Source organism: Podarcis liolepis, assembly GCF_965112155.1.
Source record: "Podarcis liolepis genome assembly, chromosome: 7".
Lineage (NCBI taxonomy): Eukaryota > Metazoa > Chordata > Lepidosauria > Squamata > Lacertidae > Podarcis > Podarcis liolepis.
The window spans coordinates 24468324-24491288 of NC_139561.1; the positions used below are offsets into that span (position 1 = coordinate 24468324).

The 22965-nt window shown below is 50.4% G+C and overlaps 1 protein-coding gene across 1 annotated transcript; it reads left to right on the forward strand.

The window, feature by feature from the left end:
• Positions 1-2766: 2766 nt before the first annotated feature.
• On the forward strand, positions 2767-5602 carry LOC310711783 (transcription factor HES-5-like). Its single transcript, XM_083514040.1, has 3 exons — positions 2767-2919; positions 3648-3825; positions 4426-5602. The coding sequence occupies exons 1-3, from the start codon at positions 2854-2856 to the stop codon at positions 4656-4658; spliced, it is 477 nt and encodes a 158-aa protein (XP_083370166.1). The 5' UTR covers positions 2767-2853; the 3' UTR covers positions 4659-5602.
• The last annotated feature ends 17363 nt before the right edge of the window (positions 5603-22965 follow it).

The window sequence follows — 22965 nt, forward strand, 5'->3', positions numbered from 1 at the left end:
ATCGCACTGTTAGCAATTAGGCTCTGTCCACTAAATGAAACTGGCAGCAGGAGGGCAAGATACTGGATTCCATTGATTTCAATGGGAACAAAGTTTACTCTCTTGGTCTTTGGTCCAGCCCAGTGCAAGCATTAATTCACACCTATAGATAAATGTTGTGGCTGTTATTTGCGATGCTCAAATAGTCCCTCTGATACCAGGCTACTAAACCATTCTAAATGCCCTGATTATATTACTGCTATTACTGCTATTCATTATTATAAGCAAAAGCTATTATATATATATATATAAATGACAGTCTCAGTGTGTTTTTGTGTTGGAGGTAAGGATAAGTAATTTCTTTTTGTTAATATATATTTTTTATTTATTTTCCATTTAATAATATACATTCACATCATTATTATCCACTTTACCTCCTTGGCTCTTTAGAGCCTATCAACTTCCTTCCCTCCCACCTAATGGCTTTCAAAATTAACCTTTATATCATTGCATTTCGTACGTTTTCCAATTCTAATTACACTCTTTGCAAAATAACTCAAAATTTAAATAAATCTAGAAAGGTAGAAAATTTCTCGTTACAAATCTTCAGACAACCCTGCTAGTGATGTTAATTGCTTACAATAATCTTTCAGATATCGTAAAAATTTACTCCAATCCTTTTGGAATACTTGATCATGCTGGTTTTGGATAAGGATAAGTAATTTCAACCCTACCAGAGCCATGAAATTTATTGGGTATAATAACTAACTAACTAACTAACTAACACACCATCATTAAGCTACAGCTCACAAGTCCCTGATGATTATTCATTTTTCCTTTGCATCTCATTGCGGGACTCAAAACGGCCTACATCATCCATCCTCCCCCACTATCTAAATTTCTTCTCACAACAGCCCTGTGAGGCAGATTAGGCTGCGAGTCAGTGACTGGCACAAAGACGTGACCTTCCATTTGGAAAACTTTCTTCCACACACCGCATGCAGAAAGTAGCATCTTCTCCCTGATGGACTAGCTTTCTATGTGCAGAATTTTTATTATTATTATTATTATTTTGATTGCAGGTGCATTCAGTTTATCACTTGTGTGAGACTGGGGTATGGAGAATTTTGATTCTGTTTGCATTTAAAGGTGAATCCACCTCGTTTCTACTTCCTGGGAAAACCGAAACATGCTTTGAATTTTGCGATGAGTTCTCCAACCAAATTATTTATCTGAAAATGCAAATTTACTGGGGCAGGGTGAAGCATGCGTAGTTACATATAAACATGAATTAATGAAAGCAAAAACAAAACAAAACAAAAAAATGCATTACAGCGGGGAAAATGCATGTTTAAAAATTTGCACGTGAGCCAAAATTGCATGTAAAAATGTGTCTGTTAGGTGAAATCTGCACTAAAGTGCTGACAAATTTCGTGAGGAATAAAAAGAGAGAGAAAAGAACATAATAAGAATGGCCTCACTCGTCCACCCTGTCCCATGTCCTGTTCTCATAGTTGCCAATCAGATGCCTATGAGGAGCCTCAAACTGACGTGCAAGTGAGGCAATTTATGATGCAATCGCTCTTGAGATAACACTTCAGAGACCTATTTTTAGCACCCACCTTATTTCTGCATTTCAAAGTTGTTTCAAACCGTTGTGAATATTGTGTAACAATGTGCTTCAATTGTTGTCACCTGCCCTGGGACCCGAGGCTGAGCAGCCCTTCAATAAATAGTAATAGTAATACAGTAGTACCTCAGGTTAAGTACTTAATTCGTTGCGGAGGTCCGTTCTTAACCTGAAACTGTTCTTAACCTGAAGCACCACTTTAGCTAATGGGGCCTTCTGCTGCCACCACGCCGCCAAAGCACGATTTCTGTTCTCACCCTGAAGCAAAGTTCTTAACCTGAAGCACTATTTCTGGGTTAGCGGAGTCTGTAACCTGAAGCGTAGGTAACCTGAAGCATATGTAACCCGAGGTACCACTGTAATAGTAATACAGTGGTACCTCAGGTTAAGTACTTGATTCGTTCCGGAGGTCCGTTCTTAACCTGAAACTGTTCTTAACCTGAAGCACCACTTTAGCTAATGGGGCCTCCCGCTGCTGCCGCTCCGCCGGAGCACAATTTCTGTTCTCATCCTGAAGCGAGGTTCTTAACCTGAAGCACTATTTCTGGGTTAGCGGAGTCTGTAACCTGAAGCGTATGTAACCTGAAGCCTATGTAACCTGAGGTAGCACTGTAGTAATAATAATCTGATGCTGAAAATGTGTAAGAATGAACAAGCCTGGAGCAGTGAGAAACCGAGATGGACAGATTTGCCCATGCCAATTCTGAGGCCTATGCACGGCACTCGTTTGGACGTGTGTGTGTGTTTTTCCCCTCTTTAGGCAAGCGAAGGCTCTCTCCTGCCATCGCTTGCCATACATGCACTGACAGCACCCCCGTGCCCACTAATGGCTGCGAGATGCACCTTGTGATGGTCTGGAATGTGATTAATCTGTCCCGTGGCCTTTGCGAGTGGAGGGGCAGCCTGTTCCCAGCTCCCCGTGTGTGTAATCCCTGATCCCAATCTTTCACGTAGCGCAGACTCCCCACCTGCTCATCTGGGAAAAGGTCATTATCCTGAGGCTATTCACTGCCAACGGAGCATGCAAGGCGAGCTGCTTCCTCTATTGTCTCCGCCGGCTCCTTCTGATTGGCTCCCGAGTGTGGGAAACTCGAGGGAAGCACAGACCCACAGCATCTCAGGGAGCCCGGCTGGTATAAATAGAAGGCAGGAGCAAGCCACCTCTCACAGCGTATTCGCCCAAGGATCTCCTCCTAAGCAACATCTGCCTCCGTAGCTTGGCAAAGAGAGAGAGAGAGAAAAGGATGGCACCTTCCAGTCTTGTCTTCATGGATCAAAATGGCCTGCTCACCCCGAAAGAGAAAAATAAAGTAAGTAAATGGATGGATGTGGGGTGCTCTAGCGGGGTACATCTGCTTTAAGGGTGAAAGCGGGGTTTAACAGTCATTCGCCCCAGAGAACACTGGGAATCGTAGTTCTGGGAAAAGAACAGTAACTGTCTCTAATGGAGAATTCTCAGCACTTAAACTAAAACCTGTCTGATTCTTTGGGGGTAACTCATAGACCCGCTGAAATTAATGAAGCTAGCAATAGTTATTAGCTTTGATGAGTCTGCTCTGAGCATAGCTGTCAGCTTTTCCGTTTTTTAAAGGGAAATTCCCTTATTCCAAATAGGATTCCTCGCAAGCAAAGGGAAAAGTTGAGAGCTATGGCTCTGAGTAAGGCTAGCCCTGAGTAGAAATTCGACGTGTTCTTCCCCTGAAGAGATTGTTTTTATTTAACGTCAGATTGATATCCTGAACCTTCCTCCAAAGGGCATGCGAATACTAAAGCAATGCAGTTATTACTTCTAAAACACAGTTTAAAGCAACCTGCTAACAAATTTTAAATCTCCCAAAAGTAAGCTCCTAGTCGCAAACTATTGATTTCAAAGTTGCTAGGGAGAATATGCCGCTGTTTTTAAATGGCAAAATGTATTTTTTTTTTTTTTGCATGCCACCTGCTGGGGAATCTAGCAAGTCTGTGGAGTAAGAAAGGGGCTCCGTTTGAACATCTCCGCTAAATGTGTCTGTGTTTTTCCTCCCCTCCTCATTTGCAGCTTAGAAAGCCGGTGGTGGAGAAAATGCGCCGCGACCGAATCAACAGCAGCATCGAGCAGTTGAAGCTTCTGCTGGAGAAGGAGTTTCAGAGGCACCAGCCCAACTCCAAGCTGGAGAAAGCCGACATCCTCGAGATGACCGTGGACTACTTGAGGCAGCAGAGCCAGCAAACCAAAAGTGAGTAGACCGACAGAGCCTGCTCAAAGAGACTTGAGACAAGTGGGGTGCATGGCAACAAAATGTTGCAGTATATCCCTGCCTCACACTCTTTGGAGCAACGTCATTTATGAGCATAGGGAGCTGCCTTCTACTGAGCTAAGCCATTGGCTCATCTAACTTACACTGCCTGGTGAATGAACCTGCCACCTTCTGCATGCAAAACAGATGCTCTACCACTGAGCTATATAGCCTTTCCCTCAAATGCCCTCTTCCAGTAAAGGCCATTTCACATGTCCCCTTCCATTTCCCATTTCCCCCCCAGCCAATATTTAAAGTTCTCTGGCTAAATGAGCATATTCAGTCATCATGAGGCTGCCTCCCCAACCCTGTTATTCTTTTGGTGAAGATTCGTTTGCACTTCTGCAAATCTTGGGGTTTCCCCAAGCATCCAAACTCTCCCTTCCCAACTGGCCCCATTTGGGCTGCAGTCCTATTAGCACTCACCACCTGAGTTTGACACCAGAGGGAGCGGCATTAGAGAATGTGATTTTAAAGTGTTTCCCCAAGCCAGCGCATGAATATTAAATCTCTCTCTTCTTCTCCCTTTTCCTTCTGTAGCGTTGGGGCCTGTTCATAAAGACACACAGGTGGACTTCACCGAAGGGTATTCCAAATGCATACAGGAAGCCTTCCAGTTCATGTCTCGCCACAAAGTCCACGCAGAAACTCAGGCTAAGCTCGTGAACCACTTCCAAAGGAACCAGCTATCTCTGCCTGAAGCCGTCCACTCAACGTCTGGGCTGAAGCACTCTTCCTCCAAGAACATCCATGCTCTTTGGAGGCCCTGGTAGGCAGCTCAAAAGCTGCCAGTGGACTTTGTTTCTAGAGGGAGGGCTGGACTCCATCCAATCATCCAGCCCTGGTCTTCTTCTTCGTAGGGAATGTTATTCCCCCCCCCCTTTTAAAATTATTTATTCTCAGGGAGAAACGGAGTGATTTGGACTCGTGTAGTCTGTTGAATGCCGATCTTTGATGGGCAAAATCCCCACACTCTGGAAAAGAGGGTGGGGACATGTATCTTCATAATGAAGTTGCCGTGGGAGGTTGTTATGTCTTGAACAGCAAATTGTTTGTTGTCGAAGTGTAGAAAGATTTTTCAGAATCTTGAAGCTGCCAAAGGTGGCAGCAGGACAGGGATGGGGAACTGAAAGGGCCTCTACATGGTGTGAAACCCCAGCCAGCCTAGCCAATGGTTAAGCATTTTGGCAACTGGGGGCTCACAGGTCCCCCATCCCTGCAGTAGGAGATCATTCTCCCTTTGCCTGTAAAAAGCTTCTGGCTTTTGCTCTCTTCCTGCTCTGAGAAACCAGATTTCTAGTTTCCTGGTGGGATGATTATTATTATTAATTTTTGTCTGGTTGATAGAAATTTCAGGTCTTCTGTTTTGGACAAAAAGAATGCTGTGATGTTTCGCTGATTGTTTCTTAGAGAAACGGTACTCTCTCCCTTTCTATTAAATAAGAAAAAAGTCTAGTGAGAGGTTCTGATTTTTCAATGTCATACATTCTGAGAGTAAGGACGATTCGTTCTCGATTGTGGTTTGTTTGTTTTTTTGTTTCATTGAAATAATGGTGTTTCCTCTTGGATGGGGAATGTTGCCACCCGTGTCATGGGTGGTGTATGTTTTTTTGGGTTTTTTATCCTGATGCCAGGATCAATATATTGAGTGCATACTGTGTATGCCTTTTGTATACGCCATTCGAAAGCAAAAGAATAAAAATTAAAATAAACTGTACGATTTTCTGGGCCATGTTTTGTTTGGAAGTGGGGAGGAATCGATGGCCATGTTGAAAACAACTCAGTGCTGTTCCTCCTCCTCCTCCTCCTCCTTCATCATCATCATATTATTACAGTGGTACCTTGGGTTACATACGCTTCAGGTTACATACACTTCAGGTTACATACTCAGCTAACCCAGAAATAGTACCTTGGGTTAAGAACTTTGCTTCAGGATGAGAACAGAAATCACATGGCGGCAGCAGGAGGCCCCATTAGCTAAAGTGGTGCCTCAGGTTAAGAACAGTTTTGGGTTAAGAATGGACCTCCGGAACGAATTAAGTACTTAACCCGAGGTACCACTGTATTATTATTAATTAGTATCCAATGAAGTACTGTTCAGAGTACACCCAGTGAAACTGATGATCCTATGGCAGTGATGTCTATTCACTTCGGTGACCCTACTCTGAGTATGGCTAGTATGGGTTACAACCCAGGTGTGGGGAACCAGATGTTGCTGAACTACAACTCCTATCATCCCATGCCATATGACATGCTTGCTGTGGTTGATGGGAGTTGTAGCTCTGGAATGTCTGGGAATGTCTGAAGGACCAACCATTCCCCACACCTGGCCTGACTGGCAGAGGCTCTCCAGGATTTCAGGCACAGACCTACCTGGAGACACCAAGAATTGAACCTGGGACCTTCTCTGCATGCAAAGCTGATTCTCTACCCACTGAGCTACAGCCCTCCCCTTAAGACACAGGAACACAGGAAGGTGCCTTATACCAAATCAGACCACTGGTCCATCAAGCTCAGTGCTGAACCTGGGCCCTTCCACATACAAAGCAGATGTTCTACAATTCAGCTGCACCCCTTTCCCATTTATGTGCAGGGTACTTCACAGAGTACAAAGTGGCTAGGCCTCTGCCCTGATGCGCCTACAATCTAGGGAGGCAATAAAGGTAGGGGAGGCGTGGGATAGCAGGGATGGATATGCAAGGGTTGCCGTTTACGCAAACTAAGCAAGAGTGGGGTATGGGAACAAGCAGGGTTTCCCAAACTTGGGTCCCTAGCTGTTTTTTGAACAACAATTCCCATGATCCCTGAGCACTGGTTCTGCTAGCTAAGGATGATGGGAGTTGTAGTCCAACAGAAGCCAGAGACCCAAGTTTTGGGAAACCCTGTGCTAAAGCCTCCACAGAAAGAAAGAGGAGGAGGGCTCAAAGGAAGATCATAGACTCATAGAATTGTAGAGTCGGAAGGGAGCCCAGGGGCCATCTAGTCCAACCCCTGCAAAGGATATAGGAACAAGGTTGGAGGCGCAGTAGCAGGAGGTTGGGCTAGATGACCCCTTATCTAAGCCAGTGATTTTCAACCAGGGTGCTGTGGCACCCGGGGGTGCCTTGAATAATGCTCAGGGGTGTCGTGGGCAACACTGGCCTCTGTCCCTCTTTTCTTCCCTCCTTCCTCTGATGCCCTCTGGGTTCGAATTCCCACTCGGCCATGAAGCTCACTGAATGCCCTTGGAGTCAGCCTCACCTACCTCACAGGGTCGTTGTGAGGAGGACATGGGGAGGAGGAAAACCATGCAAGCCACCTTACATGGTATATCCAGGTGGTATATAAATATAAGGTAAGGTGACGCGGGTGGCACTGTGGTCTAAACCACTGAGTCTCTTGGGCTTGCTGATCAGAAGGTCGGCAGTTCAAATCCCTGCGACGGGGTGAGCTCCTGTTGCTCTGTCCCAGCTCCTGCCCATCTAGCAGTTCAAAAGCAGGCTAGTACAAGTAGATAAAAAGGCATCTCTGTGGCGGGAAGGTAAACAGCATTTCTGTCCACTCTGGCTTCCGTCACAGTGTCCTGTTGTGCCAAAAGTGGTTCAGTCCTGCTGGCCACATGGCCCAGAAAGCTGTCTGGCGGCTCTCTCAGTCTGAAAGCAAGATGAGCACCACAACCCCATAGTCGCCTTTGACTGGACATAACCGTCCAGAGGTCCTTTACCTTTGTTACAAGAAAAAAAAACTGCTCCTTTTTCCCTTATGGGGTATCCAAGAGCCCATATAGAGTCCTTAGGTAGGTTCTCTCTCCGTGTCAAAGATGTCAAAGAGAAGAACAACTACCAGACTTTTAGAAGCCCTCTTTAGAGAAGCTTTTAATGTTTAACAGACCACTGTATTTCAATACTTTGTTGGAAGCTGCCCAGAGTGGCTGGGGAAACCCAGCCAGATGGGCGGGGTATAAATTATTATTATTATTATTATTATTATTATTATTATTATTATTATTATTATTATTAAACTAACAGAGGCCAACCAGAAGATATTGAGAAGCAAAGCGGCTAGTAAGCCTGATCTTTATTAAACTGTTGCAACAGGTTCCCCACTCACCACACGCAGGAGGGAGAAGGAACCCCGAACAATGGTGCGCAAGCCCTTATGTAGACTTTTGAAATTGCCCAGCCTGAAGCTCAAGACCACCCCCCTAAACATCATACATACATCACAGAAGGAGGCAGTCTATCTACAGCAGAAATCCTGCCTGTCAGGATACCTGATCATGGTCACTGACTGCGTTACCTGGGCAGCCTTTAGTGATGGTAAATACTTTAGTTCCTGAGTCCAGGTCACAGGCTCACTCTATTCATACACAAATACACCCTTCAGACTGGATTTGTAAGCACATTCCTCATTCGCCTCCCTTCCTGCAGAGGAATATTGGTCATTGGGAGAATCAGAATGGCTTCAGGATTGTTCTCCTCTACTATTTCAGGTTTATATGAACTTATGTATGTGTTTGCCTTGTACATTTATGAACATGTATTTTACAGATTTGAGAGCTTAGAATTCGTATAGCACCTTTTATATAAATATAATAAATTTAAAAATGAAATGGAGAGCTTCCATATTCAGGGGGTGTGTACCTCTGAATACCCGGGGGGGGGGCGGACAACAGGAGAGGGGCTGCAGCCTGAATGGGTGAATTGAGGCTTGTGCAGGAGCTCAGAAGAAGGTGCCGCTGCCTTCAGATGCTTCAATGGCCTCCTTTGAAATCTGGAGGGTCTGCTGCAGTTGACATCATAGAGCTGGTAGAGCTGGAAGGGACCCTGGGGGGTCATCTAGTCCACCGGGGGGGGGTGTCCCTTGGCCTATGGCTTTCTTGCAGAGGGAGGGAAGAATTCTGCTTCCTCTCACATTCAGGATTTCTGCCCTTGCATTGTTGTATATTAAACAGGGACTTTTCCAGATTGTCTCTTAAAGAAAGGAATCGGTGGTCCATCTTGTGTAGACGTTAGCTTGCTCCTCTTCAGCTAAAGAACTTAAGAGGAATATTCCTAGGAAGCTGCCATGGACACAGTCAGTTCTGTGACCCACTTACCTCAACAGCGCCTGCACTGACCGGCAGCAGCTCTCCAGGGTTTTTTTTGGGGGGGACACATTGCCAGCCTCCCCCTGGAGATGCCGCCCAGGACAGAAGACCTGCATGCAAAGCAGATGGTCCAATCCTGCACTATGGAGACCCCAGCCTGCCTGGAAGGATGTGGGGGTGGTCTCCCTTTGGGAATGGGGCTTCAGGAAGAAGGATGTGAAATGAAGATGGAGCCCAGCTTCAGGCAGAACAGCAGGTGCTTCCAAGTTCTGACAGAGGAGCAGGTCCATGTGTGTGTGTGTGGGGGGGGTTGCCACGGTGACAATGACCCACCCTCCTTTGTGACATCTCTTGCTTCTCATTTAAAAGCCACAAACTTGCAGGCAACCATTGTGGGTTAGTAGTGAGGTGAGTGGAGGAGAGAGGCGTTGGTGGTGGGTGCTAGAGATTAGGAGAGGAGTTTGGTTTATTGTTATTTTTCCAGTTTCTTATTTTGATTTTGACTTATTTCTTTTATTTGATTCATTTGATTTTATTCACTTTTATTTGGTTTATTATTTTACTTTTTTATTTTAACACTTTTATTTTACTTTTTGTTCTCTTCTCCCTTTCCCCTCCTTGTGCTTTGTGGACCTGCTGGCTTGAACATGGGCATCACACACAGGAACTGAAGTGGCACTTCCATCATCTGCTCTGGAGCTTCTGACAGAGACCCCCAATGCTTCACACCTACTCCTCCTGCTTAACGTAAGTGTCCTGATAGCATCGGAGATGATAAAGGGATGCCAGGGACTCCATGGTGGGGGCAATGGAGGACCGCTTTGGCCCAGACTTGCCCCTGACCCTGAGATGCTCTTTCCTCCTGCAGGACCTCTGATGTTACTCCATAGAGGAAAGTGGGGAGCCAAAAAACCTGGCAGCCAGCTGGCCTTTGCCCGAAGGTTCCCCCATCTCAGAGTAAGTAGCTCTCCTTCATGGATTTAGTCCTTTGAATCCTTCCATCTCCCCAAGAGGCTCCCAAAGCTACTCATCCTTTGCAGTCATTAACAGACCTAACGGGGAAAAACTGCCTACTCTTCTGATGACATCAGAGAATGCTAGATGACATCAACTCATTCCATACCATTATGGATGCATGATTCCCACAGACAAGTTTCTTGGCAAGACAAGGGCCTTCACTGGCCACTTGAGTGTCCTCTTCAGCATCCCCAAAGAATGAGCTGGGCTGCAAAAGCTGCACCAAAGGGATGGGGCAACCCAGGCTAAAGGGGGTGGAGCTGTCCTCCCCCAACCTCACCAGGCTGCTAGGTAGGAGAGCAAGAGCCAGAGAGAGTTGTGGGAGACACAGAGACCGGCTTGCTCTGTGCTGAAGTCAAAGCTGCGACTAATGGAGAAGCAAGATCTGCTGGGGTTGTCAATGCTGTGAGCCCCTCCATCCTAAAACCATATAGCATAAAGACACCACAGTCTCTGCTGACCTTCATTCCAAGGAAACCGAAGAGCCCTAGAGTCTCACCACTCAGAGACTCGGGTAGTTTGCAAATACAAACACATACATACACAATAATTTATGCTTGTATTCCTAACACATAATTAAGCGTGAAGAGCATGTTATGTGCTTTAGCAACAGCCCACCTGTAAATAAGGAAATGCAGCCTCCATTGCTGATTTATGAAAGAAGCAAGAAAGCAAATCTTCTCTGACTGTGGAGGCAGAACAGAGACATCCTGGCTGGTAGCCATTGGTAACCATCCCCTCCATGAATGTGTCTTGTCTTCTTATGAAGCCATGCGGATTGGTGCCCACACATTTTCATAGAATCATAGAATCATAGAGTTGGAAGATACCACAAGGGCCATCGAGTCCAACCCCCTGCCAAGCAGGAAACACCATCAGAGCACTCCTGACATATGGTTGTCAAGCCTCTGCTTAAAGACCTCCAAAGAAGGAGACTCCAGCACACTCCTTGGCAGCAAATTCCACTGCTGAACAGCTCTTACTGTCAGGAAGGTCTTCCTAATGTTTAGGTGGAATCTTCTTTCTTGTAGTTTGGATCCATTGCTCCGTGTCCGCTTCTCTGGAGCACCAGAAAACAACCTTTCTCCCTCCTCTATATGACATCCTTTTATATATTTGAACATGGCTATCATATCACCCCTTAACCTCCTCTTCTCCAGGCTAAACATGCCCAGCTCCCTTAGCCGTTCCTCATAAGGCATCGTTTCCAGGCCTTTGACCATTTTGGTTGCCCTCCTCTGGACACGTTCCAGTTTGTCAGTGTCCTTCTTGAACTGTGGTGCCCAGAACTGGACACAGTACTCCAGGTGAGGTCTGACTAGAGCAGAATACAGTGGCACTATTACTTCCCTTGATCTAGATGCTATACTCCTATTGATGCAGCCCAAAATTGCATTGGCTTTTTTAGCTGTCGCGTCACACTGTTGGCTCATGTCAAGTTTGTGGTCAACCAAGACTCCTAGATCCTTTTCACATGTACTGCTCTCAAGCCAGGTGTCACCCATCTTGTATTTGTGCCTCTCATTTTTTTGCCCAAGTGCAATACTTTACATTTCTCCCTGTTAAAGTTCATCTTGTTTGATTTGGCCCAGTTCTCTAATCTGTCAAGGTCATTTTGAAGTGTGATCCTGTCCTCTGGGGTGTTAGTCACCCCTCCCAGTTTGGTGTCATCTGCAAATTTGATCAGGATGCCCTTGAGTCCATCATCCAAGTCGTTGATAAAGATGTTGAATAAGTCGTTGATAAAGATGTTGAATATTTTGTTTAGCCTGAGACATTTTTCTGCCTGTGGTGACAGAGAATCCTAGAATTGTAGGGCTGAAGGGACCCCAAGGGTCATCTAGCCCACATATCCCCCTGAAATGGAAGAAGGCAGTGCACACATACACTGGTTCCATGTACGGAGTCCAGCTGTAGGGGTGGCTGGGTTTTATTCTAGCTCCACCAACTCTGGGGGCTGCAGACTAGCTTAGGGGGCTACAGTGCAGCCTGCATGGCCCCCCCCACGACTCTGTCCTCCAGTCCCTTCCTGCTGCCCCCCCTACTTTAGCACCTGAAGCAGCCTCGTCTCCCTTTCAAACGGGGTGACAAGAAATTTTCTGCACCGGGTACCATCTGACCTTGCTATGCCACTGGTATGAAAGGTTCCTTTGGGCCAGCTGTTTAGAGCACCATAGACACACATCCCTGCCACCCCCATCTAGAGAGCTAGGCTGCAAACTTCTGCCTGGGTCCTTCAAAGGTTTATATGGGTCAGAACAGACAGTACTGTAGGGATGGGGGAGTTGTGACCCCTTGATCCACTTTCCTTCCATTTTCAGCTTTGCATCCCACAATGTCAGTGCTGCAATTATGCTAAACCACGAGACTGTCACATTGGGATCTCTGCAAGGTCATTGCACTCCTGCTCCTGTATAGTTCAACACTTTCTGCCTTCTTCACAGCTGACCCAAAGGAAGTTGCAAGATCTCCCTTCCTGTAAGGAAGAGCCAATGCTGCCCTCTTGTGGCATATGCTGGGATTCCCCCTCTCCATCTTCACTTTACAAGCCCCATGTGGGACTCACCAACAGATGTTGGTCTTTATTTGCTGTGTATTTATCCCAGCCTTCCTGCAAGGAGCGCAGGGAAGCTGACATGGTTCTCATAACTCAACCCAGTGCAGTAGCTTAGCCTGGATTATATACATAGCTTCTTGGATTTGAGCTCACATTTCCCAGCTCCTAGCGCATGGGTCATCAAACTAAGGCCCGTGGGCCAGATCAGACCCAATTGCCTTCTGGATCGGGCCCGCGGACGATCTGGGAATCACTGTGTGGATTGCCAGCCCGTGTGTTCTTTCCCTTTCTCTCCCTCCCTCTCTCTCACACAGTGGTGTCGGCACCTCCTCCCTCCTCCTGGCTTCTCCCTGCCCTGCCTAGAGGAGGAAGAGAGCTGGGCTTTGTTTGTTGGTGCCAGCAGCAGCAGCAGCAGCAGCGCTCAAGCGGCTGCCATTTTAAGTAGCCCCTCTCCAGAGCCCTTTCATGCGCCACTTATCATTCCTCTGCTGCCACTGCCGCCAGCCCCTGCTGCTTGCAAGACACAGGTAAGCAGCTTCAAAATATGGTCTGCCCCCCCCCACAAGGTCTGAGGGACAGTGGACCCTCCCCCTGCTGAAAAAAATTTGCTGACCCCTGTCCTAGCGCATGTTAGCCACTACACTGGACTTGGCTCCCCAATCACCTTTCATCTGCCTCACTCCCTGAATGCACCTTTCCCTAAAATACTTTTTGTGCCACTTTAAGAACTATGAGCAAACCTGAAAACTCACCCAGTAGGTTCAGCTCCAGTGGGGAGCCATTTTTTAAAAACAAAATGTCAAAAAACAACAGCCACACACCAACTGCCCTCTTAGCAGCCCAACCTGGGCTGCACCCAGGACTGCCTTGTCAGCACAAATTTGCACCCTCCTGGAGTGATTTCACCTGGCTGGAATGTGGCCTTGAGCTCTGATGTTGCCTGGATAGAAAAGGGCATGTGAGTGAATGTAGGAACTAGCCTACTGGGTAAAGTTACATTTTAGATTAGATGATCTACAACAGGGGTCAGCAAACTTTTTCAGCAGGGGGCCGGTCCTTGTGAGGGGGTCGGACTGTATTTTGGAGGGGGGAAATGAATGAATTCCTATGCCCCATAAATAACCCAGAGATGCATTTTAAATAAAAGCACACAATCCACTCATGTAAAAACACGCTGATTCCCAGACTGTGCATGAGCCGGATTTAGAAGGCGATTGGGCCGGATCCCTGCTGTGTCTTTGTCAGCTTGGCCAGCAGATGGAGCACATTTCACAAAATATGGTGAAGTTACAAGTGAGTGAAGAGGAACATTGGAAGAGTCTTCTGGGTCAGGCCAGTGCAGTGGCGTAGCGTGGGTTCTCAGCATCCGGGGCAAGGCAAGTAATTTGCGCCCCCTAACCCGTGGATTTGCGCCCCCTAACCGGTGGATTTGCGCCCCTAACCCTAACCCCCAGATGTTGTGCCCGGTGCGGCCGGCCCCCCCTGCACCCCCCACACTATGCCACTGGGCCAGTGGCCCATCTAGTCCAGCATCCTGTTCACACAGTGGCCAACCACATGCCTGCGGGGAACCCACAAGCAGGACCTGAGCACAAGAGCCCTCTCACCTCCTGTGGTTTCAGAAGCGTTGCTGTCTCTGACAGTGGAGGCAGCGCATAGTCATCATGGCTAGTAGCCATGAATAGCCTTCTCCTCCATGAATTTGTCTAATCTTTTAAAACCACCCAGGTTTGTGGCCATCACCACCTCCTGTGCGAGTGAGTTCCATAGTTTAACTATGTGCTACATGAAGAAGTGTTTTTTTTCCTTTTTAACTTGCTTCCTCTATCCTCAGAAGGTTTGGGGAAATCTATCCCTTTCAGTTTGACATATTTCCGCATCAGTTCATGATTTATTGTTACGTTGTTTTTAGTCAGCATTCTCGCCAGCAATTCTGCAAGGATACACATTTTTGCAAGTGATAGTCCCTAACGTCATGCAGTTTTCGCCAGCATATGCATCTTTGTGAACACTTTCCCTGCAATATATGCACTTAAAAAAGTAAAGGGACCCCTGACCATTAGGTCCAGTCGTGGCCGACTCTGAGGTTGCAGCGCTCATCTTGCTTTATTGGCTGAGGGAGCCGGCGTGCAGCTTCCGGGTCATGTGGCCAACATGACTAAGCCACTTCTGGCGAACCAGAGCAGTGCATGGAAACTCCATTTACCTTCCCGCCGGAGCGGTACCTATTTATCTACTTGCACTTTGATGTGCTTTTGAACTGCTAGGTTGGCAGGAGCAGGGACTGAGCAACAGGAGCTCACCCTGCTGCGGTGATTCAAACTGCCGACCTTCTGATCGGTAAGTCCTAGGCTCTGTGGTTTAACCCATAGTACCACCCGTGTCCGTTATGTGCATGTTAATTTTGCATCGCAAAATTCAGGCACCTGAAAATCCGTCGGCATTTTAGTGCAAATCTTTTACAACACTCACATTTTTGCATGGAGTTGTCACGGACGGGCTGGATGCAGAGGACTGATGGGAGGCACCAGCTGGGGAACCCTAAAGGGAACCCTAAGAGGAAGAAGGCTCCAAAACCAGGGGATTGGTGGTGGGACGATGATGAGTGGAAGAAGAGGCAGCAAACTGGGAGGAATAGGTGTCAGAAACTGAAGGCATAATAGGATTTGGTGAGAGGGAAGAGGCTGGGGCAGAGAGCAGTCCAGCATCAGAGGCAGAAGCAGAGCGGGGTCAAGAGGCAATTTGGAGGTAGGCTGCTGAAGAAGCCATGGAGTCTCCCTTTCCTGATGCAGCCAACTCCCTTCCTGTCTGGTCTCCCAGAACATGTGGCGAGATGAAGAGGGTGGAGCAAAGAGAGACAAGGCAAACTAGCCTTAGACTGCTGGGGAAGGAACTGGGGGAGGAGCCTTAGAGAGCGGCGGGAAGGCAGGGACCTTCAGTGTGCTGGTCCCGGGGGTAAGGTACCTTGGGTGTAGCAGAGTCCACACGAAGAGGGGCAAGGTCCGAGGCAGAGAGCCGGGCGGGGAACAGGTACGCTGGAACAGGAGGCTGTGCAGGGAACAGGAACACCGGATGGTCGGGAACAGGAGGCCGAGCAGGGAACAGGAGTACCGGATAGTCAGGAACAGGAAGCCGAGCAGGGAACAGGAGTACCGGATAGTCAGGAACAGGAGGCCGAGCAGGGATCAGGAACACAGGAAGGTCCGAAGCCAACAACGACGTTGCTCCCGCAACCTGGGGCCGGGCTGACTGGGCTTTTATCCTCTTCTAAGGCCAGGGGCGGTCCCGGCCCCCAGGAGCCCCGCCTCCTCTGGCCTTAAGGCGAGCACTCCTCCTGGGGGCAACCAGTTCCCTTCGCCTCTCTGCCCTAAGCCTCTGCAGATCAGGAGAGGCCGAAGGGTTACTGGGCCCTGGAGGAGGCTCACCTGTGGCCACTGAGTCGTCAAGCCTCTCTGGGGCCAGAAGGGTTTCACCTGGGGCCAGCTCCTGATGCACTGCCACAGGTGCAGGTTCTTCAGCATCTAGGCCTTGCCCCAGTTCAGCCGGCCCTGGAGGCGGGGACTCTTGTGCAGGCTGGGATTCCTCTGTTTCATCCTCCGAATCGGAATCCCAGGCCATCACACCATCCCCCCTCCCAGGCCCCCCCCTCAACCGAGGGTCCGGACCCGGCTTGCCGGGGTACGTCGCCTGGAACTCTCGGAGGCAGGCAGGTGCGTGGACGTTGGCCGCTGGTTCCCAGGAACGGTCCTCCGGTCCGTACCCCTTCCAGTCAATGAGATACTGCAGCTTTCCCCTGCGGTATCGGGAGTCCAGGATGCGTTCCACCTCGTACTCAGGCTCTCCCCGAACCAACACTGGCTGCGGTCGGGGACGGTTCGGGTGGAACTCGTCGGGTGGGGCCACCGGACTCAAAAGGGACCTGTGGAAGACTGGGTGAACCTTCAGGGTTGCGGGTAACCGGAGACGAAATGCCACAGGAGAGACTTGGTCTACGATAGGGAACGGGCCGGTGAAGCGGGCGTCCAACTTCCGCGAAGGTCGAGAGGGGTGGAGGTGGCGAGTGGAGAGCCAAACCAGGTCACCGACGCGAAGTTCCGGCCCCACCTGGCGGTGGCGGTCGGCCTGGGCTTTGTACGCTTCCTTGGCCTGGTGCAGTTGCTCCACCAAAAGCTGTTGCTGGGACTGGAGCTCTTGAAGCCACTCCGTCACCGCCGGGACCGCGGACGCCAGCAGCACCTCTGGAAACAGCCGTGGATGATAACCATAACTGGCCTGGAACGGGGTCTGCTGGGTGGACGCATTCACCGCGTTGTTATAGGCGAACTCTGCCAATGCCAGGTGGTCGACCCAGTCATCCTGCTGGTAGCTGCAGTAACACCGGAGGTACTGCTCCAGCACCGCGTTCGCCCGTTCCGTCTGGCCATCGGTCTGTGGGTGGTAGGCTGACGAGAGGCAGACCTCTGTCCCGAGGGTCTGGTGTAATGCTCGCCGGAACCGGGATGTGAACTGAACGCCCCGGTCGGACACCACACGCTCAGGTAGGCCATGCAAGCGGAAGACATGCTGAAGGTACAGCTGAGCAGTTTCCTTGGCTGTGGGTACAGATGGACAGGGAGCGCAGTGCACCATCTTGGTGAAATGGTCGGAGAAAACCAGAAGGCAGGTACAGCCACGAGACGAGGGTAAGTCCACTATAAAGTCCAATGAAACCGTGTGCCAAGGACGCGGTGGAACTGGCAATGGCTGAAGTAGGCCGGGGGGTCGCCCGGTAGGTCCCTTGGCGCGCCGGCAGACATCACAACCAGCAACGTAGCGAGCCACGTCAGCCTTCAGGCGGGGCCACCAAAACTCTCGACTGACCAGATGGGTGGTCCGATACCGTCCAAAGTGCCCCGCTGCTGGGGCATCATGGGCCATCCGGAGAACCTCCAGCCGTAGTGGCCCTGGCGGGATGTACAGACGACCGTGATGCAGCAGAAGGCCCTGATGCAGGACCAGTCCCGGATACTGTGGGCTGGACCCTTCAGCCAGCTCCCGGAGCCGATCCTGGGCCCAAGCGTCGACCCGCTGCTGTTCCCGCACCCGAACCTGCAGTGGCTGCGCCTCCTGGGTGGCCAGGAATGCAGCCGGAGGTAGGATCGTGGTGGGTTCTGCTTGCTGTACCGTGTCTGCGTTGTCTTCAGGTTTCCGGGACAGGGCATCCGCCTTCTGATTCTGAGAGCTAGGGATGTAGCGGATCCGGAACTGGAACCGGGAAAAGAACAACGCCCACCGGATCTGTCTTTGGTTCAGCTTGCGGGTGGTCTGGAGGTACTCCAGGTTCCGGTGGTCGGTTCTCACCTCCACCGGATGTCGTGCCCCCTCAAGATGGTGGCGCCAGACCTCAAAGGCTACCTTGATGGCCAGTAGTTCCCGCTCCCACACAGTATAGTTACGCTCCGCTGGTAGGAGCTGGCGGGAATAGAAGGCACAGGGTAAGAGTGGCGCTTCAGGCCCAATCTGTTGAGACAAGACGGCACCGAGAGCCGTACTGGAGGCGTCGGTCTCCACCACAAAAGGTCGAGAGGGGTCAGGATGTTGTAAGATTGGTGCCCTCTGGAAACAGGCCTTCAACCCCTGAAACGCCTCCTCTGCCTCCTTGTCCCAGGAAAACGGCGTCTTTGGGCGCAGTAGCCGGGTCAACGGGGTGGTGCGATGAGCATAATCAGCGATGAAGGTCCGGTAGTAATTGGCAAACCCCAGGAAACGCTGTAGGTCCTTGCGGTTCCGGGGTGCCGCCCATTCTCGAACCGCTGTCACCTTCCCCGGGTCCATTTGCACCCCATCTGGAGAGAGCCGGTGACCAAGGAAGTCCACAGTCCGCTGATGGAACTCGCACTTGCTGAGCTTTGCGTACAAACGGTGCTCACGCAAGCGCTGCAGCACGGTCCGGACATGTCCCTCATGGTGAGCCGGGTCACGGGAGTAAATCAGTATGTCATCCAAATACACCACCACGTACTTGTCTAACAAGTCCTGAAACACGTGGTTGATGTAGCGTTGGAACACAGCAGGCGCGTTGCACAAACCGAAAGGCATAACCAAATATTCGAACTGCCCGTACCGGGTCCCAAACGCTGTCTTCCACTCATCCCCGGCTCGGATCCGAATCAAGTTGTAGGCCCCTCGGAGGTCCAGCTTGGTGAACACCTGTGCCCCTTGCACCCGCTCCAGCAGCTCCGAGATAAGGGGTAAGGGGTACCGGTCTGGGACGGTAATCTTGTTCAGGGCTCGGTAATCATGGCAAGGGCGGAGTTCCCCACATTTCTTCTTAACGAAAAGCACTGGTGCCGCGGTAGGCGAGGTGGAAGGCCTAATGAACCCACGCTCCAGGTTCTTGCGCAAGAAGTCCTGCAAAGCCTCGCGCTCTGGCTCTGTTAGGGAATATAAGCGACTCACTGGTAAAGGCGCTCCGGGTTGGAGGTCTATGCCGCAGTCAAAAGGCCGATGCGGCGGCAGCTGGTCTGCCCCCCGTTCCTCGAACACGTCCTGGTAGTCCTGGTACACGGCTGGGAGCGTGGGTGCTGCCTCCTCTGAGGGCGCGGCCGCCAGCGTTCCGGATTGAGCATGGGAACATGGGTCTGGGAAGTGCACGGTCCGTTTGACCCAGTTAATCTGAACGTTGTGGGCTTCCAGCCAGTCCATCCCGAGCACCAGGGGGAAGCGGGGCATAGAAGCAATGTCCAAAGTTCGCAACTCCCGGTGCTGCTGGAGACACAGGACCAGGGGCTGGGTCTCCTGAGTAACAGCACCTGAACGCAGAAGTCGTCCGTCAAACGCTTCCACCTGGATCGGTACTGGCTTGTTCCGAAGTGGCACCTGATGATGGGTGGCAAAAGCAGCGTCCATATAGGAGCGGGTTGCCCCTGAATCTACCAAAGCATGGGTGAGGATCCAGGGCCCCCCTGGAGGGTATAAACGTACCGAAACCATAAGATGTTGCAAGTCCATTGGTGCGGGCCCATTCTGTACGGTTTGGGACCCCCGGTAGCTAGGACCATCAGCTACTGGGGTTGGCGGTTTCCCTGCGGCTGGCGTTTCTCAGGGCAGGACCGAGCGAAGTGTCCACTTCCGCCACAGTAAAGACAGAGATTTCCCTCCCGACGCCGCGCCTTCTCTGCGGGGAAAAGGCGTGGCTGCACTGCCCCGAGCTGCATAGGCTCCTCCGTTAAATCAGTTGTGACCGTGGGGCTGCCGGAAAAAGCTGGTGCCGTGAACTGGGAGTGTCGGCGACCCCGGGCCTGACGACGATCCTCCAACCGGTCGTCTATTTGTAGACTCCGTTGAATGAGAGTGTCCAGCGTGGTGGGGCGTTCCATTGTGGCCAACTGGTCCAGTACCTCGTCCGAAAGCCCTTCGAGATACTGGTCCCGCAGTGCCGAGTCATTCCAGGTCAAGTCCTGTGCCAACAGCCGAAACTCCGTGGTATATGTGGCCACCGTGGACTTGCCCTGTTTCAAATGCCGAATCGCCCGGTTGGCTTGACTCTCTTTCTGGGGGTTGCCGAACGCGGCCTCCAAACGATTGCTAAACCCCGTATAGTCTGCCAGCAAGGGGGAGTCTTGCCTGAGTAGCGGCAACGCCCACTTGGCCGCCTGGTCCTTTAACAAACTAATCAAAAAGTGCACCTTGGTGCGGTCGTCAGGAAAGTTCCGGGCTCGCCCCTGAATATACAGCTTGGCCTGGGCCAGGAACATGGGAAAGCTGGCCGGGGCTCCATCAAATTTCTCAGGCAAAGCCACTGGGTACTTGCCCGGAGCCGGGGCGTCGGCCCCAGGAGCCGGTAGGGCTTCCAAGCGTTGCTGAAGTGCCACAACCGCGTCGCTGAGCTGCTGCACGGTGTGAGTCAAGGCCTGGTTCTCCTGGGCCAAAGCCACCAGTGCAGCCGCCTGTTCAGCCATGGCCTCTGGCTCTTCCCGAACGCACCCCTACGAAGGGGGAGTGCGGGTGTGGCGGGAGCAAACTGTGCTGGTCCCGGGGGTAAGGTACCTTGGGTGTAGCAGAGTCCACACGAAGAGGGGCAAGGTCCGAGGCAGAGAGCCGGGCGGGGAACAGGTACGCTGGAACAGGAGGCTGTGCAGGGAACAGGAACACCGGATGGTCGGGAACAGGAGGCCGAGCAGGGAACAGGAGTACCGGATAGTCAGGAACAGGAAGCCGAGCAGGGAACAGGAGTACCGGATAGTCAGGAACAGGAGGCCGAGCAGGGATCAGGAACACAGGAAGGTCCGAAGCCAACAACGACGTTGCTCCCGCAACCTGGGGCCGGGCTGACTGGGCTTTTATCCTCTTCTAAGGCCAGGGGCGGTCCCGGCCCCCAGGAGCCCCGCCTCCTCTGGCCTTAAGGCGAGCACTCCTCCTGGGGGCAACCAGTTCCCTTCGCCTCTCTGCCCTAAGCCTCTGCAGATCAGGAGAGGCCGAAGGGTTACTGGGCCCTGGAGGAGGCTCACCTGTGGCCACTGAGTCGTCAAGCCTCTCTGGGGCCAGAAGGGTTTCACCTGGGGCCAGCTCCTGATGCACTGCCACAGGTGCAGGTTCTTCAGCATCTAGGCCTTGCCCCAGTTCAGCCGGCCCTGGAGGCGGGGACTCTTGTGCAGGCTGGGATTCCTCTGTTTCATCCTCCGAATCGGAATCCCAGGCCATCACATTCAGTCCTCGCAACTGCCTCATTGGAGCAACACCTACTGGGAAGAGTTGCTGTGGTCGCTAGGCCTGCGTTGCATTCTGACCTCCTTTGCAATGTTTTAGTTTGAAATCTTTAAGATAACATTTTAGTTTCCTGTTCCTTATGGTGCATCAAATGCATGCTTTATATTTGGCTTTCATCAGTAATGTTTTGTTCTGGATTGTGTCATTTGATGTTTGCACGTGTTGCAAACGGACTTGAGATTCCGCCCCCCCCCTTAAAAGAAAGTAGGGCAGAAATGAAATGAATAATAATAAAACTAGAATACGATGCGTCAAAGGCCCACCATGACAGAAACCGTGCAATGGAGCAAAGGATGACTTGAGCTCATGAGCTTATCTCGGGTGCAGCCGGAGTTGTAATAACTGACTCCTGCAAACTCAGCAATTTGGTGGGAAATACCCCAAAACACATGGGCTTCGGTCACGTATAGAAATAGCATTCCTGTCAAAAGCTGATTTAATCATTTTTTTTATTTTGCAGATCATCTAAGTCTGAGTCAGCACCTTTTAACTCTTCTGCTCTTCGCTACCCCTGCCAAACTTGGTCAAAAAATAGACTAAGCAAATCCTTCCTTGGCAGATAAGACCAATTCCTGTCAGCGAGGGTTTGAGACAACTGCAAGGTGTGATATGCTGGCAATGAAATGGTGCATGCTATCTTGTACTTTTAAATTGAATCTTTCCATGTTTTGTATTTTATAGCTTTGTTAACTGCTTAGAGGTTTTCTTACAAACCAGCGGTAAACAAATTTTGTTAACTAAAATAAATGAATGAATGCAGCTGGTGGTGTGACTCTTCCCGCTCCTAACCACACTGCAGAGATCAGGATTGAACCAGGTGGTGACCTGGTTCGTTCCTGATGGGGGCGACTTACCCAGCTCCTTCCCTGCAAGGGAACACACTGGCAAAGCAGGTCCCTGCTGGTTCAATCCTGCTCAGCTTGATTGTGCACACAAGTTTTCTATGATACAGCCTGTAAGGTTCAAGAAGAGTCAGACACATACCCCGTTTTGTTAAGATTCACAGTTTATTTATTAATGTGAATACCACTTAATGCCAAAATAGGCTTCTGTGGTTTACAAAGGACAGAGAAGACTCCTTTTACGCCAAGGCGGGAAAGCTTTTTCAGCCAGAGGGCCACTTCTAAGGGCAACTTTCTAAGGGTCACATGCCAGGTGTGGGCGGGGTCACAAGTAAAAGGAGGAGGAGTAGCAACACATGTGAATGTTACCCTTGCACAGTGCTCACAAGCTCTATCCTCCACCCCGGCTAGCAAGAGATCCTGTTGGAGAGTAAGGGCATTATCCAACCAGGGAGGAATGCTGGAAATGGGTGTGAAGCAACTGGGTAAGGGGTGCGTGGCCTGGAGAGATGGAGCGTGGTCTCAGAATACAGTGGTACCTCGGGTTACAGACGCTTCAGGTTACAGACTCCGCTAACCCATAAATAGTACCTCGGGTTAAGAACTTTGCTTCAGGATGAGAACAGAAATCGTGTTCCGGCGGCACGGTGGCAGCAGGAGGCCCCATTAGCTAAAGTGGTGCTTCAGGTTAAGAACAGTTTCAGGTTAAGAACAGGCCTCCGGAACGAATTAAATACTTAACCTGAGGTACCACTGTAGTTCCAAGAGCCAGATAGAGAGGCCTTGATATACAGTGGTACCTCGGGTGTCAAATGCTTCAGACTCTGCTAACCCAGAAATAGTACCTC